Consider the following 17,886-nt stretch of genomic DNA (forward strand, 5'->3'; position numbering starts at 1 on the left):
TAGCAGCTGATAATCAAGAGTGAAGTTTGGCTGTCAAGCCTAGTTTGTGTTTAATAACTTATAGACAGTTCAGATTTGTAGACAGCCTCCCCAGCTGCTGATCAGAGGGGTGTGCAGAAGGAGCTGGTGGATGTGGAGCATGCCTGTGAGAAAGCTGTGGGATGGGGAAGGGACTGCACAGCCAGCGAGGAGCAGTCAAGGATGGGTGAAAAGGTCTCTTCTGTTCTGCAGGGTGGTGACGAGGGTGAACAGCACACGGGGCAGTCATCGGAAAGAGGGGAACCACCCCAGCTTGCAGGGACTGAGAGCATGGTGGCACATTATGGATCCAGTGCTTCTCACCCGTGCTGCTCTTGGTGGGCTTGGATTGGGTCAATATTGAGCAGTTTTGGAGCTACTTGGCCTGCAGAGCTCAGCAAGGGGAGCAATGCTTTGGGAGAACCATGTTCAAGGTGGAGAACAGGCATGGGGATGGGGAAGGAGTTACTCTGGCTTAAAAGGATGGGGAAAGAGAGTCACTTGTGATATGTTTTGGGATATTTTGATGAAACATTTTAGTTGAACTGAGTTTAGTTTGAGTCCCTCCCCCATCTCCAATGTTCTCTGCTATACAGAGCAGCTAGTGTCCTGAAAAACCTTACGATTGAGCTTCTTGTGTGTGTAGTCAGATTTAGGTGTGAGTTTTAACCCGTATGAATTTGCAGTTCTTAGGGATGCTGACATTGCTGAAAAGACTTGTCAGGTGAGTAAAAAACCATGTGCTGAAGGGCCTTTATCTTGTTATGCTATGAAAATACAGATTTTTTTTTTTTTTTTTTTTTTTTTAAACAGGGGAATCTCCTATGTTGTTTGCAAGGGAACCTGTCAAGTGACGACAGTTTCTTGAGAAGCTTCTTCTGATGTACAGTACAGTTGTACAATTGCAAAGAGCTTGTGGTTTGAGCAGGAGGTAGGTGAGGTATGATAGCTAGGTAAGATTTCGGACCTGTGGGGTAGGGAGAACGTTCTTCCTTACTGGCAAGGCTGGCCTCACAGAAAAGCTATTCAGTAAATGGGCTTATCTATAACAAGATTACCTTCCATGAGGAGATCATTTTATAAACTGACTGTTTCTGGCAGATCTAATTCTTGGCTGTGTGAATATGTTTTTATCATGGCTAACAGTGATGGCCTCACAAGTAGACTGTTGTGAGTAGAAAAGGTAGAAAAATTCCTTTCCGTTTTGCACACTAAGAGGAAGAAGGAAATTTCCTTTTTGTTGCTGTGTGCAGAAGGACAGGTATAGGTTGCCTGTTTCCCCCAGTGTATTGGACTGCCATTTTCCTTGTACTTGATTACTGTAATAAGCATGATTTGGAAAGTACCCAGTTGTATTTACACGAATACTTCTTTAAATCTTGCTTCCCAGTTTCATAAATATGTTAGGTCAGATGCTGAGGTTGTGTTTGATTATTTATTCCAACCCTGCAAAGTCCTTATAAGGCTTGCTGCAAGATCCTCTGCTATGTACTTGCCTTAATATATTTGTCCCTCTTTTCCCGTTTGATAAACACTGTATGGTCTTGTGTACCAGCCAGGCTATTTGAATCTGACACAGATGAAAGGCTGTCTTGTTACTGAGCCTCCCAATTTTAATACAGTTCATAATCTTTTATTTGGTAAAATTTATGTGACTTTCATTATGAAATTAGTATCTTGGGTTTGTTTCAGAGTTGTGGTGTACCCTGAAGCAATGAGGATATTTTGATGGTAGCAACCATTCACTGTGCTCTGCCACCCTCTCGAATGAAAGGTCTGATAAAAATGCCTGGAGTCACACAGAGGGTAACCAGGCTTAGTGCTGTGTTCGCAGACCTCGAGATCAGCCTTCGCTGTTACGAGCGCAGCACGTTGTGCTGTGCTGTCCTGGAGTCCTGCAGGTCTGTGCCAGGGCTGGGTGGACACAGCCTGCTTCGGGCTGCTTGTGTCTGTCCTGGTTTTCCTGACTCTCCAGTTGTTTCAAGCAAAGAGCTGACTTCATTACTTAGGCAAATGCTCACCAGGAGCAAGCTGATTTCATTACTTCTGTCAGCCCAGATTTGCTGTTTGTTACTGGCGTTGGGTATGCCTGTGAAGGGAATCAGGCACGGAAAAAGCCTCTGTAGCATTGAAGAAGGCTGGGCATGATTGTTAGCTTCTAGGAGTTCAACCACAGCTTTAAAGTAGTTATTATCTCCTGTGCTTACTTCTCTTCTATACCTGTCCTTCTGGTGCCAGTGGATGCTGGGGAGGAAGGCTCGCTTAGAATAAGCTTGTGCTTCACAGATTCTGACAGGTTGTTTCCTAAAAACCGAGAAATCTCATTCATAGTCCATTTGCTGCGCTGAGAGCCTTCTGCTGACTAACGATGCTGTGCAAGATGCTGATTTAACGAAGCAAACGGGATGCTCTTTCCCCTAACATTGTGCAGACAGGTTACCAGCTCCCAGCAAATTAGTTTCAGTCTCAGTTGTCCAGGTTTCTGGGAAGTTAGCAGGCATCATGCAAATATTTCATAAAATCACAGATATCAAGATCATTTTCAAAGGCTGAAAGGCAGTACTACTTTTTGCCACTCATTCCACCCTCTTTTCCTTTTGCGCTGTGAAACTTGGAAGTGGGGTTACAGTCCCACATGTCCCCTGCTCTGAACGTCCTGTTGTCTGTTGGGATTCCCCTTGCGTGGGGCCCCACCAGAGCCGGAATCGTTATGTAAGGTTTTTTATTTTATTCTCAGTCTTGGTCTCTGCCACTAGTTGAACTGGATCATGGGCTGAGTGAATGGGATCTGATCCGGACGGCGTGCAGCTCCGCCACTAGAGATGAGAGAGAGAGGAGAGACCTCCCCCGTACACACCCCCTCAGCCTCCCTGCGCTTGTTCTCGCTTTTAAAACTCTTTTCCCAGGCATAACTGAGGTAGCTCCCGCTGATTGGGAACACGTACCGAAGCCAAACCAGCTGGGCAGCGCGGCTCCAGGCATCGGTCACCAGTGGAGCAGCAGCTCCCTCAGGCAGGGCTGTGTTGTTGGACTCTCCACGCAGGGGAGGAGATAGTGACATTTTTTATTTAGGCTGAACGCGAGGCATATTTAACCAGTTATGTAACGGTGACCTGGTCCCTCTCGGCTGGGTGCGGGGAGGATATATGCGTGCTGACTCCTGTCACACCGGCTGGGTGGATTCAAGCACTAGGAGCTATTTACCAAAGTTATTTTCAGAAACCTTAAGTGCAGGTTTCCCTGCCTGTACCCTGGAGTCTTTTATCAGGAGGCATTTCCCACTTGCGAAGTGAACAGCCAGTGAGAGTGGATTTAGTGCTCGCTGGGCTGCGGGCAGAGACAAGGAGTTGTCGGGAGTGACTGGAAACTTTTTGTCCTGAAGACCCGGAGACAAGAATAGCAGGAGGGCTGAGAGCGTGCAGCCACACTGAACAAGTGTTGGGGCAGAGGTCTTGCCTCAGTGCACTGAGCAGCATGTTACTCTTGGATGAGTCTCAGCAATTTCCAGGTAGGACATATGTTGTTTTTATGTGGATTTTTGTTTGTTTGTTTTTCCCCCCCTGGTTTCTGTTCCTTTTGCTTTGCTGTTACAGACCATTTGTTCTCCCACCCCTGTGCTGGAGCACCCTACTCGCTGACTAGCAAAGTGCGTCAGGAACTGAGACTCTTCTGTGGGGCTCAGGTTTTAATTTGCTACCTACCTGGCAGGGATGGAAATGGTTGAATTTTCAGAGTCTTGCAGTGCTTGTTGGTTGGATGGAGGGGATATGAGAATGAAGCTCGCTCTTTCTTTGTGCTTTTAATTCTGAAGGATTTGGTGATGTGACATTCTGGGTCTGGCTGTTATTGTTTGTGCTGCTGTCATATTGTAATGCTGCAAAAGTAGTTTTTAGCAAGAGAGGCAGCAGCTGTTAATATCAGTATGATTTTATATCCAGTGTCCTCTCCCTCACCCCCTTCAACTTTTTGTGTATACTTTCCCCCAACATCCTACACGATGAGAGTTTTGAGAGCTACTTTTGTCAGTGAAATATTTGATGACTTGCTGACCAGGCAGTGGTCTGGGCACCAGGCAGAGCTGTTGGTGCTTGCTGTAGATCCCCTAATTAGTGCCTAATAGACTAAGAGCTACTTGGCTCTTCTCCCCCCTTCATCAAATAAAAGATGCTGGTGAAACCCTAACACAAGTTTACAGTTTTGGGATGGCTGCCGCTTAGTTTGTTTGCTGGTGGGAGGACGTCTGTTGGAGAAAAAACTTTGTTCGTCTTTGAAGAACTTTAAATTTATAGTTTAACTTACTTTGAGGTCAGGTACTCGGAGATGCTAAACTGCTTCCACCTTGTTCATGTGGCAAATACCTCCAAAGTGCATGTTATGAACCTAATAGGCTGATCAGAAATGGTCCCCAGGAGTTCTGGCTCTGGGTTCCTGGTTTTTTACAGGAGTCCAGTGCAGTGTGGTCTTCATGAGGAGTTTTTGTAGAAATAAGCCATGCAGTGTTTGTTGTCCATTAGTGGGAGAGGTAGATTCTAGCAAAAAAAAAATCCTTCTTTTCTTGCTTTCTTAGTGCTCTGGTTGTGGTGGCAGGATGAAGAACCTAATTTTGGGAGAGTGTAAACTGAGAAAAGAATTACGCTACAAAAGGGGTTTGGATAAATGAGGAATCTGGGTGATACAAGTGGCTTATATAACTCAGTCTAGATAACAGGTATAAAAAGAGAAGGCGGGGAGGGGAAGATGCTTTTGGAAATCAGACTGTAGGTCGTAGATGAAGGGAGAATGCAAGGTTAGAGGCTTTCCAGAAATTTTGGGTGGAAAGGCATTTTGGGGTCATTTGTACAAACTTATGTAAGAAAGCAAGAGTGCAAATGAACTCATCCTTGTGTAGCATTGTACTCATCAAGTCATGAAGTCTGGGGCAAGGTTTGTCACAGTCTGCTCTACCAGTGGGAAAATTTCCTCTGTTTGGGAAGCATTTGTAACCAATCTAACATGGTTGTGCTCTGGCTGGTGGATTTAGGAGGATCTCCGTCCCACTTCCATAACCGTGTTGTCCCCAGAGAGGGTGATAAAACTGCACAAGGTCACGGAGTGACTCTGGGTCTGGGGCGGAACTGAGACATCATGTTCTTCCCTGCCTTTGTGATTCAACTACTGGTCAGTATTTCTTTTCCTCTCTGGTTTATGTGGCTTTTTCTCACTTCAGGTGCCTGAACACTTCTCTGAGGGGTGTTCAAAGCAGCAAGCACTTGTATATGCAGTGCATAAAAGTTTCTGGAAAGTTAGAGAGCATTTTAATTATTTTTGTGGTAGCACCCACCAGCTAGTAAATCAAAGTTTTTTGCAATACACTACCTATCCCTTGTTTGAAAAAAGGCTGTTGCTGTGCAAGAAAAATCTCTTATTTAAAAAGAGCCCTGTCTTCTCCCCATATATATGTATGCTTCTTGTTTGACCACAGAGGTAGCTGTAATTTTAGCAGCCTTGTGAAGCAACCGGTGCTTGTCTTTTTTCCAGGCTGTAATGAGCGTGGTTTTTGGTTTGTTATGTATTTTGGATGGGGGTGTCCTTGTGACATTGTGGCTTCAACTTTTGTGAGTCTGATTGCTGTGAACAACTTTGCAGCCCTATGTCAAACTCCTTTAGCAGCACACAAAGCAACACCGATATTTTGAAAAGGAAAACTAGAAAGAGATTGTTCTTTGAGTGATGGTGTTTCATCCTGCTCTTATTAGCTTTCTCCAGTGCTTTCGGTCACTTTTCTGGCTGCACTTGATGGGAGAAGTGCCAGTGGAATGCAGTGGCACACAGGCTCAAACTCAACAATTTGTGTTTTTCTCCCAAGTGATGTCTCCCTCATTAAACAGAGTTTTTGAAAATTCCTCTGAAATTACTTTAGAGACTGAAGCAGAAAAAGGGAATGCAGCTGAAGTTCCGTGCTTTGTTACAGTTCTAAAAACATCCACAACTATGTTTTGTTTTTCTAAGTAGGAAATTATATTTAAGGAAAGGAAAGAGAGCCTGTTGGTCAGAACATAGGACAGGGAGCCAACAACCTGGGAGTTACTCAGCGCTGATGCCCACCTCATTTCTTTGCCTTAGTTTCCTCCTCTGCAAGATGGACATGAGGGTATTTCACAGGTTGTTGTGAGGGCCGTGTCATGCTTATAAACTCCTTTGACACTGAACTTGAGTGCAAATGCCAGGTATTATAGTTTTTAAATTTTTCGTATACCATTGCCATCATGAGCAACAACAAAGGAGCACTCAGATGCTGAAGGATGCTTTACTCTGGGATTATTTGCCATGCTGCTCTTTTAAATTAGGGGTGAGCATCAGGTGTCTTCTTCCCACTCCCTGTTAACAGGTCCTGAATGAAGCTACGGTGAGGGCTTGATGTGGAGATTAAAGTTTGGCTTGTGCTTGTTGTTTGTTTGCCATTTTGGTGGCCTTGGAAGTGTGTGTCAGCAATAATCCCTTCTTTATTATTTCTTATTGCTCTGAGGGTATCCTGGTATAAAGCTAATACCACAACTCCCAGCTACCTAGTGTAAACTAATGCTTATGTAATCATTGCATAATGCAGAATGCTCGCTCCCCTGCTCGTCCTCTTTTCTTAGTCCCTGAAATTTATCCCTAGAAGAGTCATGGGAGCAGCCAGCCTGGATTCACTGTGCTGGGAACATGTGAAGCCCCTGTGTGCATCTGGTGTCTGAAGTTGGGAGGGGAAATTTATCGTTATCTAAATCAATATTTATCCATCTTAATAGAAAAGAACAGTTTTTTTATTTTTTTAAGGTTTTGAACTATTATAAAAATAAGTAAGGTCTGAAGGTTAGATCTTGTTACTTGTGGTTTAGATCTCTATGGCAATTTTTGTAATCTGGCTGGCAAAACTGTGTTCTGGGTTACTAGTTAACTGGGATAAGCACAAAGGGGAGGTTTCGGTTCCCTCCTCTGTGCAGCTTGTTGAAAACTTCCCAGCTCTCGAGCCTGAACACTTCCCGACTCCTGTGCTGTCTTTTATGTAACTCGGTTGCTCTTGCACACCCCTGGCTAAAGGACAAGTGTAACCCATCCCTGCGCCGCTCGCTGCCCTCACGGGCACGCTTCCTGGCTTTGTTTCCCCGTCTTGACTGAGGCCCGCAGTGTCTGTGCGAGGCGGGGGGCTCGTCAGGAGGAGGCAGTTTCATTTTAGGTTTGAGGACTTTTATTGGGAAAAGTAATTTTGATTATAGATCTAGAATAGGGATGCCAGGTAGCAGTGTTCTGCACTTCTCCAGTTCTTGCCTTCCCAAAGCACTATGAAAACGTTTGATTTGAAATTTCACAACCCTCCTTAGAGCATATCGGAGCCGGAGACGGACAAGAGATTGCCCCGTGCTCCGGGGTGACCATCAGCCTCTCCTCCGCAGTGCCTGCGAGAGGGAGGACAACCTGTGGGGCACCCACCCACACTGCATGTCGGGGGCCTGCGCGAGGTCCCGCAGGCGCTGGGCACCGCTGCTGTGGCCCGGGACTGGCTGGAGCTGCTACCGGTGGCACGGGGTGCCGGTGGCTGCGAGCCTGGGCCATACAGCGCTTATATAAGTGCTCTTTGGTGTTTATGTAACCCGGGTCTCGGCGTGCGCAGCGTTGAGGCCCGGCCAGAACAAGAGCTCTTGGGTATTTGGGGCCCGGTTCTGCTTGCATAATCCCAGGACTGGAAGATATATTGTCTGTCACCAAAGTTGGCTGTGTTTGATGTTCCCGTTTGCCTCTCGGCACTTCTTGGCTGCTTCCTTTCCCTCTGGTTTTTGGGTGGTATCTTCCTTGCTCCTGCAGAATTCCTTCAGGTCAGGAAAGGGGTTTCATTCTGCAGCATACCCTTGTCAGTAACCGATATGCTCAAAGACCTCTGAAGGAGAAAATGAAGGGCAGTGCTGCCTTATAATTTGTCTTTTAAAGTTTTCCATCGATTGGGGATTACCTCCTGCCCAAGAAGGAGTCTGGAGACAGGCTTGGCTTTTGTGTGTTCCTGGTCTGGCTCCCTCCCCGTGCTCTGGCCCGCAGAGCCTGTGCTGGTGGTTTCTTCAGAGCCTGTTTCACATCGCTCCCCTCCGTCCTCTGGCCCTGGGCCGGGGATGGAGGCAGCCTGCCATCCCTCACCAGCAATCTGCAGATTTCATGTAGGTGTCTTGAACCCACAGCGACAGATCGCTTTACAGATACCTAGAGAACTGAGGAATGTGTTACTCAGACTTCAAGCAGCGCTGTTGGTTATACCATTATGACAGTCTCTGTGTCTGGTTACGGTGACAGGTATGAACGACAGACCCGAGCTGGTTAACTCCTAGATAAATCAGCAACAGGAGTGAAGATGTTAGAGCTGATGTATGTGCCGTTTGACAGGTGAGGACCGCTTCCCCTGGGCGCAGGCGAGCTCTGGGGCTGGGCAGGCTCAGCCCGACAGATGCCTTTGTGTCTAGCAGTACTGTGGCTGTGACTCAGCAGGACACCAGCCATCGCAGCAGCAGTGGAGCTGGGCTGAGGGCGCTGCTGGAAATCGGTTGTTCCTCCGATCAGGGGGCTGCATTGCGTTGGGAGTCGAGCGGGGCCGGCGTGCGGAAAGGGGCTGGGAGCTGCAGGTCCCGCTGCCCAAGGCACGTGGCATGGCTGCCCTCTTGGCCGGGGCGCAAGCATGCCTGGCCGGGGAGTTCACATAGCTGTGGCCCTGACGAGGGGAGGACAGTCACGAGGGACACCCGGAAAGCCCAAGAGTACCCCATGCACACGAGGAACCACCGGTGTGGGCAAAAAGCTGATGCTGGCTTGGCGCTGTCTCTTGTGTCATCAGCGAGTGGGCAGCTGCTCGCAGCTGGAGAGGGCAAGAGGTGCCTGGGGCACTGGGCCCCGACGTGCTGGCGAGGCGCTGGGCCCCGACGGGTGCTGTGGGGGGGTAGGTGTGCCGCCTTATACAATGCTTATGTAATTAGGGCTTTGTGAAGCAGTTGTGGCTGGGAGCAGTGTCCCACCTCCTGAGCCCGATTATTTTCCGAGGAGAACAAAATCTGGTTGCTAATTAGCTGCCCTGCTAGTGGCTGCAGGGGGTAGCCACAGCCTCGAGTCCCCCTCTGTCCCCCGCTGCGGGGTGGCTTTGCCAGTGCTTTGGGAGGAAAGAACCGGGCGTTGATGTGTGTCAAGCCGTGGGAGAGGGCTCTGTGGCTTTCCTGGGTGTTGCAGCAGGTAGGGCCTGGAGGAAGGGAGTCTGAGCTTCCCTCTTGCTCTCGCCTACGCTGCCCTGGAGGGGTTTCACAAGGAGTTTCCTACCTCCAGCCTTGGGGTGCCCAAGTGTTTTCGTAATGCCGCCTCTGTGAGAGGGTGCTCTGTGCAGGCACCTCTCCTCCCTTCTTGCATGGCATCCCTGCAACAGCTGCACCAGCTGCATACAGAGAAAGCATATTCTGAAAATACTGAATTTTTACTCCGCAGCTGAATACAGGATGAGCGAGAGCACTCTGGCTGTTGCCAGCCTCTGAGGTGATTGCTGTGCTGCTGTTAGAGTGCTGTTTTTCAGGTGCCAAGTACAGCTGAACTCTGGCATCACCTATGCACCTCTCCAGTGCCCAGTGCACTGGGAAAACGTCACACAACCCCAGAGAATATCTTCCAGCCTGTCAGTGCCTCTGCAGTCGGGCTTTCTCTGCAGAGTCGCTTCTCTAGCCTTTGGCACAGTTGTAGTTCAGTGTGTCAGTGACTGCGAGTGTTGCAGCTGGAGCTGTGTAATCAGTCTTTCTTCTGCCATCCCTCAGTGCTCCTCCCATTCTTGCTTTGACAGCTCAGTACCGGTTGTAGTAGTACTAGCTAGTACTAGCTGGTCTCTGACAAGCTATTGCCCACAAACTGCATGGAAGTTCGCAGAACGCCTGCAATAATATTTAACTGCTCCTTGCTCTTTGTGCAAGACAAAAGGGAGCTCCCAAAGCAAGAACAGACTCCTCGCTGCGCTGTGTGCAGCTACCGTCCTCACCATGCATGCACATCCCTGTCCTTAGGGTAGGAAATAATGCCCAAAGACTCAGCAAAATAATGCTATTCGGTATCCTGAGTTTCTGTAGCGAAACGATGTCAGAAAGAAACCAAGTGTGTGGTTTGCAGTGGTATGCCTTCCCTGGAGTCATTGAAGTTACCTTAGTGGAGAAGTTGGCCTCCCAGGTAAAGGATGAACCTCTAGCTAGGCATGTTAGCTGGCTAGTAACTGAGGAGGCAAGGAAGTAACCATCTTACACAGTGTTTTGTCTACTGAGGGGTCTCTTTCAACTTCTTCTGCACAGCCTTGTGTAGGGGACCCTCAGGTTTTATCCTGAATGGCAGTTTCTGTACTCCTAGGAGTGCTGGACCATTGCTAGAGCCATGGATATTTACTTATATGTCCACAGATACTTGGACTGACAGAGGTTTGCCTTGGAGCATGGAGATTGGATGCAGCTGTAACACAGTTTCTCACACACCTCGGTGTCAGGAGAAGGCTGTGTTAGTTACAGAAATCTCACACCCCAAAAAATGTACCTGCTGCTTCCTGACACTTCGCAGCAACCTGAGCCCACTTGCAGAGCAGACTGCATGTGTCGAGAGCAATTCACTGCTGAATTGAGGATGCTAGCAAATATTCTCCAGGCTGCATCCCATGCTGTTTTATGAGAAGCTTGAGAATATTCTGCAAGGAGGAGGTGATGAGCTGTGTTTTGTAAGCTTGGTTGCGATAGGAAGTGCCCCACTGTGGGACAGATCTTAGACTATGTTCTGCATCGTGAGTTGTGTGTGGTGTTTGGGGGCAGCTCTGGCAGTCACACCACAGGGAGCATCTGAAGCAGAGATATACAGAGCGGTCACAACTCTTCCTTACAGAGATCTCGAAGCTGTAATACGCAAGTATCGGTCAAGAAGTTAAACACCTTCCCCTGCTTGTATATGCAGCTGGGGGGGGTGGTTGCTGCTGCTTAGTGAGCAAAGAAAAGCGGCAACCCCTGGTGTGCAGCACAAACCAGAGCCATGCTGTAATCAGGTCTGCTGGGTTTTTGAGACCTGGAGTCCTGTGTTTAGCTTTGGAGCCCTCAGCACAGGAAAGACATGGGCCTGTTATAATGGGTCCAGTTCAGGCCACAAATATGATCAGAGGGCTGGAACATCTCTCCTGTTAGGAAAGGCTGGGAGAGCTGGGGCTGTTCAGCCTGGAGAGGAGAAGGCTGTGGGGAGACCCTATTGCAGCCTTCCAGTGCCTGAAGGACCTACAAGAAAGCTGGAGAGGGACTTTTTACAGGGGCACACAGGGTAGGACCAAGGGGTAATGGCTTTAAACTGAAAGAGGAGAGATTTAGATTAAATAGAAGAAAGAAATTCTTCACCATGAGAGTGGTGAGGCACTGGAGCAGATTGCCCAGAGAAGCTGTGGCTGCCTCCTCCCTGGCAGTGTTCAAGGCCAGGCTGGATGGGGCTTTCAGCACCCTGGCCTAGTTGAAGGTGTCCCTGCTCATGACAGGGAGCTTGGAACGAGATGGTCTGTAAGGTCCCTTCCAACCCAGACTGTTCTATGATTCTATGACATTGCAGGCATGTTTAAACCTCTGAAGTGCATGAGAAAGGGTAGTTGTGCCCCTCTTGGTGTTCAGGGTGCCTTGCAGGACAGAGTGCCTGGGTGCGTGTGGCAGTCCAGAAGAGAGGACCAGTGGGCACCTGTCAGCTGGAGAGCTGTAACCCACCTGAAGGAGCAGCTGCTTGGCAAGTTTGCAGTCTGTGTTGGTGCTATCACCACTACCCTCAGGAAACCCTCTTTGTAGATCTGGTGCCTATTCTGGTGAGCACAGTGCAAAACATGCAACAGAGCTAGTGTGAACCCAGCAGCTGGTGTTCCAGCTGATTGCTGGTGCCCACAGTGTCTAAGTATGGGATGGGTTGACACCCTCATTGGCAACCATCACTGACCCGTGACTGTCTTCTGCTGCATGGACTTGGGCCTGCTCTTCCCTGAGCTGTGCTTGGGCATATGTAGCTGATCTCCCTGTGCAAGGCTGTTCTGGGATGTTACCCGTGGGCTGGTGGCAATCTTTTCTCATCGAGGCAACGTGGATAACTGCCCAGGTCTTCCTAGAGTGCGCTAACAGCTTAAGCGTGATCAGGCAATTGTCAACATGCAAACGTGGCTGGTGAATATTTGTGTTGTGTAAAAAGCTGTTTGTGTAGCCATGTCAGAGTAGTGTGGTGAGCTCCTGTTACAAAACCATAATTGCATTTCTCTTGTAGATGTAGGCTTGGCAGAATTGGGGCAGGAATTATTCCATCGATTACCTAATGGGACCTGTTTAGCAAGGCTATTCCCACACTCCCTCCAGCCCAAAGACCAAACCTGTTCTCATACAAAATAGGTTTTGTGTGTGTAGTTATTGTTTCTTAATGCGTTTCTAGCCCAGTGTGGGTCGCAGTTACACGCCTTGGAGCTCACTGTGCTGGAGCGCAGCCACATGGCTGCAGCAGGGAGTCTCGCTCTTCAGACCCAGTACGATGTAGGCTGTGTACACATTCAGGAGTTAAATACAAAACAGCAACAAAACAATTCCTGCTGGTAACTGCCAGCTCGTGTCGCAGGTGTGGGGGGAGCTGTTGCGTGGTTAGAACGAAGTGACTTGTGATTTTATCATTGTGTTAGTTAAGCTTTGTGAAAAGCAGCTTTAGTCATTGCAGTGGCGAGGATGGAACCAGCCTCAAGAAGCCGGCTGTCCTCTGAATCCCACTGCGGCTGAATCAGTGTGATGCTTGGTACTGTCGCTAGCGTAGCAGAGAGCTCGATATCTAGATGCGTATGTGTCAGCAATGTGGGCTGAGGCACAGATTGTGTTCCTCACCTCAGAACTTGTATTGGCAGGACAAACACCAGCCTGAGCAGATATGGCTGTGGCGAATGAGGGCCTATATTCATGCAATGCCATATTTATCATCAGATTTTAGGCTTCAGGCTCCTACTCAGATGAGAATTATCTTTAAAAAAATACCGTCTGATCCACCTGTGTGTATGTTTCACCAGAGCTTGTATTACACATGATTAAGAGAAAAGTGAAATGCAGAGGTGGAATGAATATACATAGGGATCACACAACAAATATGAGAACATGCAGAGGAGACATGTAATGGCCTCACCTTTGGGCTGCTGAACCTTTGGATTTTGTTAGCATCACCCTTGTCCTGAAGGCACCGTTTCCCAGCACGGTGCTGGTGGCAGAGTCGCTGCCGAAGGAGGTGAGGTGGGTAATAGCTTTGGTGTGGGGAGAGAAGTGCTTCCTGTTCTGAACAAGTGTGACTTTGTGCTCTCCGATGCCTTGTCAAGGTCCCCTGGGCCCAGGCTGAGAGGGCAGCAGCGTAACCAAGGCAGTGTTTGTCTCCACGATAGTCACTGGTTTAATGACTCATCCTGGAGAATGCGATCACATGTGCAGCCTCCCTGCTTCCCTTTGCCCTGTTTCATCCAATCTTTTGATCTAGTTATACAACCAGGAGTCGAGAGGGGTAGGGGGGAGGAAACAGTGCTGGAGAATTGCAGGTAATGTGACCAAAATGTGTCTGTAGCACAAATAGTAGAGCTGTTGTCTGGGAAGCCTGGGAAACTGGGTTTATTCCCAGCACAGTACTCTGTCCGCAAGTGAATGCGATGCGTGATGTCTGAGCTTGTAAGTTTAAGGAGGCATGGTGGGAGGACAAGGCTCCAAGACTGTGGCTGTGGTAGGAAAACTACTGTGACTGCAGCAGAACTCCTTCCTGCATTCATCAGGAGTTCACTTTCATCACGTAGGTTGTGGATACTTGTTGTTCTGGTGTGTGTATGACTTGCTGGGACTGATGTTCACCGAAGTGTTTGAGCTGCTCTGCTGGTATTGGCCTGTGGTGGGGTGAGCCCTGAAGTCCTAAATGGATTCTGACATAGGCTTCGAGCAAAAGCGGAGGCAGGTCCGGTGGGATGTCTGGAGAGGAAGCTTACAAAGTTGGTGCTTTTGACTAAGGTGGGCATCTGTTATCTCAATTTTAAGAGGTGATACTGGTGGTAAGGTTAATTTGATAGGCGTATTAACATGGCAGCTGTGGAGATGCCTGTACATGGAATGTGCTGTACTGAAAGCATGCTCCATTTAAGCTCCCAGATTTTTGACAAGGGATGCTCTTTGTCTCCAGATTCTACAGAGTCACAATGTGATGCTTGTTGGTTCTGTATTAGTTCATCTGCCACATTCTTCTGCTCTGATGTCTTCTTTCCTTCAAAGTTCTGTCTAAGTGTCATTTCAGTTCAGTCATTAGCTCAGATACACAGTAGAAGCGAGAAAGCTGATTATGAGATGAGGTTCAGGGTATCTCTTTGCCTGACACAAGGGGACAAGATGCTTCAAAGAAGCTATTACAAGGCTTGTCAGAAACAGTTTACTTCAAGGGAAGCTTTAGAACAGAAACGTTTCATTTCCATACTCTGCAAGCATTAGCTTGGTCACTGGCAGCCTGTTGAAGAGCAAAATGTCACATAGAACAAGGTGTCATTTCACATAATGCTTGAAGACTGAAATCAGCCATTAGAGCAACTCTGAAAATAAGAGAATGTAGAGAAAAAGGAGGGCATGTGGTTTATAATGTGGAAAGAGTATTGCCACTTATGTTTTGTTTTTAAAAAAGCTTGCCAGAAGTTGCCATTTAAATCATGAGAAAGGAGCCTGGTGATAAAACTACTGAGCTGCCTGCTAAGCCATGACCCAGTGTTTGAACCAGACAACCTCTTGCATGGTATGTTCCATTAACTTGGAAGATGTTACACAGGTGTCATATAAATGGGAATTTCTGCCCCACTTCAATGTTGTGAAACAAAGAAAAAGAGATTTGAGTTCCTTGTCTTAGTTGGAGCTCATTTGGCCCCTGTAGGAATACAGGCCCTTAGGGGCAGCAAGCATTCTACATGGACTGAAATAATTTTGCCTTGTTGTCTTGTCTGGACACTTAGGGGCTGCGGTGAGTGGTGCTAGTCTTGCATTTTACTGGGAACAGACCCTTCACCATAAAACTTTTTAACACTCTTTGAGGGGCACTGCTGTAACAGACCCCAGGTTTGACCTTCAGAGAAACACACTTGCAAACAAGTGAGAACAGGGTTTGTTGTCTGATGAATGCTCATGTAAAGCCAGCTGCTGGCCTGGCACAGTTGTTCTCATGTCATGACCCCTTGTCTCTTCAGACCAACCCCAGGAAGCTGTGTTCAGTGGTGACCATGTTGAACACACGGAGGATGGAGAATGGCAGCGCTCTACTTCAACTACCTCATCTCAGAGTGAGCGGGCAGAGCGACTCTTGCAGAACCAGCACAAGAGCCTGGCCTCTGAGGACACCAAAAAGAAGAGGGCTCAGAAACCGTCTCACATGCGGAGGAACATAAGGTAGGCAGCAGCAGTACAGAAAGAGATAAGGTCCTATATAGCCTTTTGGGTAAAAATGGAATCTCTGGACTTTGCATCTGAGCTACATTTTGCCACTGCTGGCAAACCAGATGACTTTTCTTTTCCAAAACCTTAGGATTTCACCAGTAGGAGTAGCGTGATCTCAGACTGAAGCCTGAGATCATGCTGCATGTGGGTGCAGACTTGTTCGGTATTTCAAAAGAGTGACTATTGGCTTATGGAATATATTGCAAAAATTGTGTATTTGCTGCTGGCTTTTAAAACATGTAATTGGAAAACAGTACCACCATTAAGTAAATATCCAGTTTCAGATACATATCTGCTGATGAGGATCGCGTTGCAAACAGCCTAAAATATAGTGCTTTCCGCTGCTATCCTAGGTACTTGTTGACTGAAATCCTGGAAATCAGTTTCACCTGAATTTTATAAAGCAGTGTGATTGTTTGATTGTGTAAGTCACCACGTATATTCTGGGACAGGTTGTGAGGTGGTAATTCACTACGAAATTTTGTTCCAGGGGTTCTAAAATACTCAGAGGAGTCGTAATGGAGCAGGAACTCCTGTGGCAGCAAGTGGCTGTTTTGTCCTGTGTGTAATGTGCTGGTGGTCTTTGGTTCATATTTAAGCTTGAGCAGACTGATTTTCTTAAAGCCGAAGGAATGAGCATTGAGTCAGCCTTGGAAACTGAGACTTCTTTAGGATGGAGGAGATGTCCCTGCATGTGTGGCGTTGGGTAAATTTAAAGGCTGGTTTGAGGGAGCTGGATTTCACTACTGCTTGTGCTGCACCGCTCCTCTGGCCAAAGAGCCTTCATTTCCAGGGCTGCACAAGTGAAGCTGAAGGGGAGGGGAAAGCAACTTTTGGAAGTAGTGAAAATTACCTGTAAAGGAAAGGTAAGGTGCTTTGAGAGCATTCTTTGAAACAATTGTTAAGTCCATCAGAGGTCCTAGTTCCTGAAAATGCTGTGTCAGAGGGGAATCAGGATGATGACTTTTTGTGGGAGAATTAATGCCTTTTCTTCCCACGTATCTTCTTTGAGTGACTTTGTGCATTTTCTGTTTATAAAGCACATAGCAATAAACAACATCCTTTCAGACAGAACACCTAGTCTGTGATAACCTAGTTTAAGATGATACTTACCCAGTCACATTCTTCTTCCTTTCATTATTTTGCCTCTGTCAAGCTTTTGTCTTTTCCTTGAGTCATAGTAGTGTTACCTGTAGTTGGGAAGCACAGCCTTGAAATAGCTGTAGAAGTTGTCTATAGCTTTTGGCAATGATGTTCCTAGTCTGTGTAGCTGACAGGCTACCTGAAGCTTGTCAATCATCTTTAGAGACAGCTGTACAGCCATTCAAGTTTTTGGGAGAAATAATTTGAGTGTAACCAAATTATGTTTCTCTGCTCCTGTGTTCAGAAAGCTGTTGCGTGAGGACCAACTGGAAGCCGTGACAAAAGCAGCCCAGCAGGAAGAGTTGGAGAGAAGGAAACGGCTAGAGCAGCAGCGAAAGGATTATCCAGCCACTATCCCAACTGTACCCCTCGAGTTTCTTCCTGGTAAGCCGTGGGAGATGCCACCCGAAGCAAGATTTTTAAGGATAGAAGCTGAATGAAGAAGAAGGTAGTACCATACTTGTCCAGGATTGGACAAGGCATAATGGTTTTAAACTAAAAGAAGGTAGATTCAGACTAGATATAAGAAAGAAATTTTTTACAATGAGGGTGGTGAAAAGCTGACGTAGGTTGTCCAGAGAGGTGTTAGATGCCCCATCCTTGGAAACATTCAAGGCCAGGTTGGATGGGGCTCTGAGCAACCTGATCGAGTTGAAGATGTCCCTGCTCGTTGCAGGGGGGTTGGACTAGATGGCCTTTAAAGGTCCTTCTGACCCAAACCATTCTATGATTCTATGCTGCACTTGGACTTTCAGGTGCAAACTCTTGAAATGGCAGTCACAAAGCGCTTGTTGGTTCAGTGTAGTCAGTTCCACTTCTGAGCTAGTTCTGAATCAAGATGCTGTGGTCATATTTGTGCTGTGAGTGGTCTGGCATTTGGGATAGACTGGGTGTGCGTATGTTCATCTTGTAACCTTGTCCTTTCTTGCATGTTTCAGCAAGCACTGGAATACCAGGCAGTATAAGTGGTTAAGCATCACCCTTGTCTTCTGGTGAATGTCATCTAGCATTGTCTTCTAACCTGGGTCATTTCAATCATCTAGTTTATTAGCACAGCCTTTTAGACTGGTGTAGAGGGCAGAGAAGTGCATTTGGAAGTTGTGTTGGGGACAAGGAGCTCTCAAGTTGGCTTTGCCTCTTGAGAAAATGTATATTCTTGCTTAAGTGCAAGTGTTAAAAACATTTTTACATGGGGGGAAGGAATAAGAGTTATTGAAATACTTTAACTGTCCTGAGTAGG

The 17,886-nt window shown here is 47.3% G+C and overlaps 1 protein-coding gene across 5 annotated transcripts in view; it reads left to right on the forward strand.

The window, feature by feature from the left end:
* Nucleotides 1–17,886, forward strand: part of RAD54L2 (RAD54 like 2) — a 72,995-nt gene that overhangs the window by 35,005 nt on the left and 20,104 nt on the right. For 4 of the 5 annotated variants that reach the window (XM_075433117.1, XM_075433121.1, XM_075433116.1 and 1 more), the window contains 2 exons: nucleotides 15,257–15,455; nucleotides 16,891–17,030. In XM_075433117.1, the coding sequence (XP_075289232.1) occupies nucleotides 15,257–15,455; nucleotides 16,891–17,030 (339 nt within the window). Of the gene's footprint in view, nucleotides 1–2,845; nucleotides 3,527–15,256; nucleotides 15,456–16,890; nucleotides 17,031–17,886 lie in introns of those variants that run through there. The other variant, XM_075433119.1, reaches the window with a different exon arrangement.

This window comes from Opisthocomus hoazin, chromosome 11, assembly GCF_030867145.1.
Source record: "Opisthocomus hoazin isolate bOpiHoa1 chromosome 11, bOpiHoa1.hap1, whole genome shotgun sequence".
Taxonomy (NCBI): Eukaryota; Metazoa; Chordata; class Aves; order Opisthocomiformes; family Opisthocomidae; genus Opisthocomus; species Opisthocomus hoazin.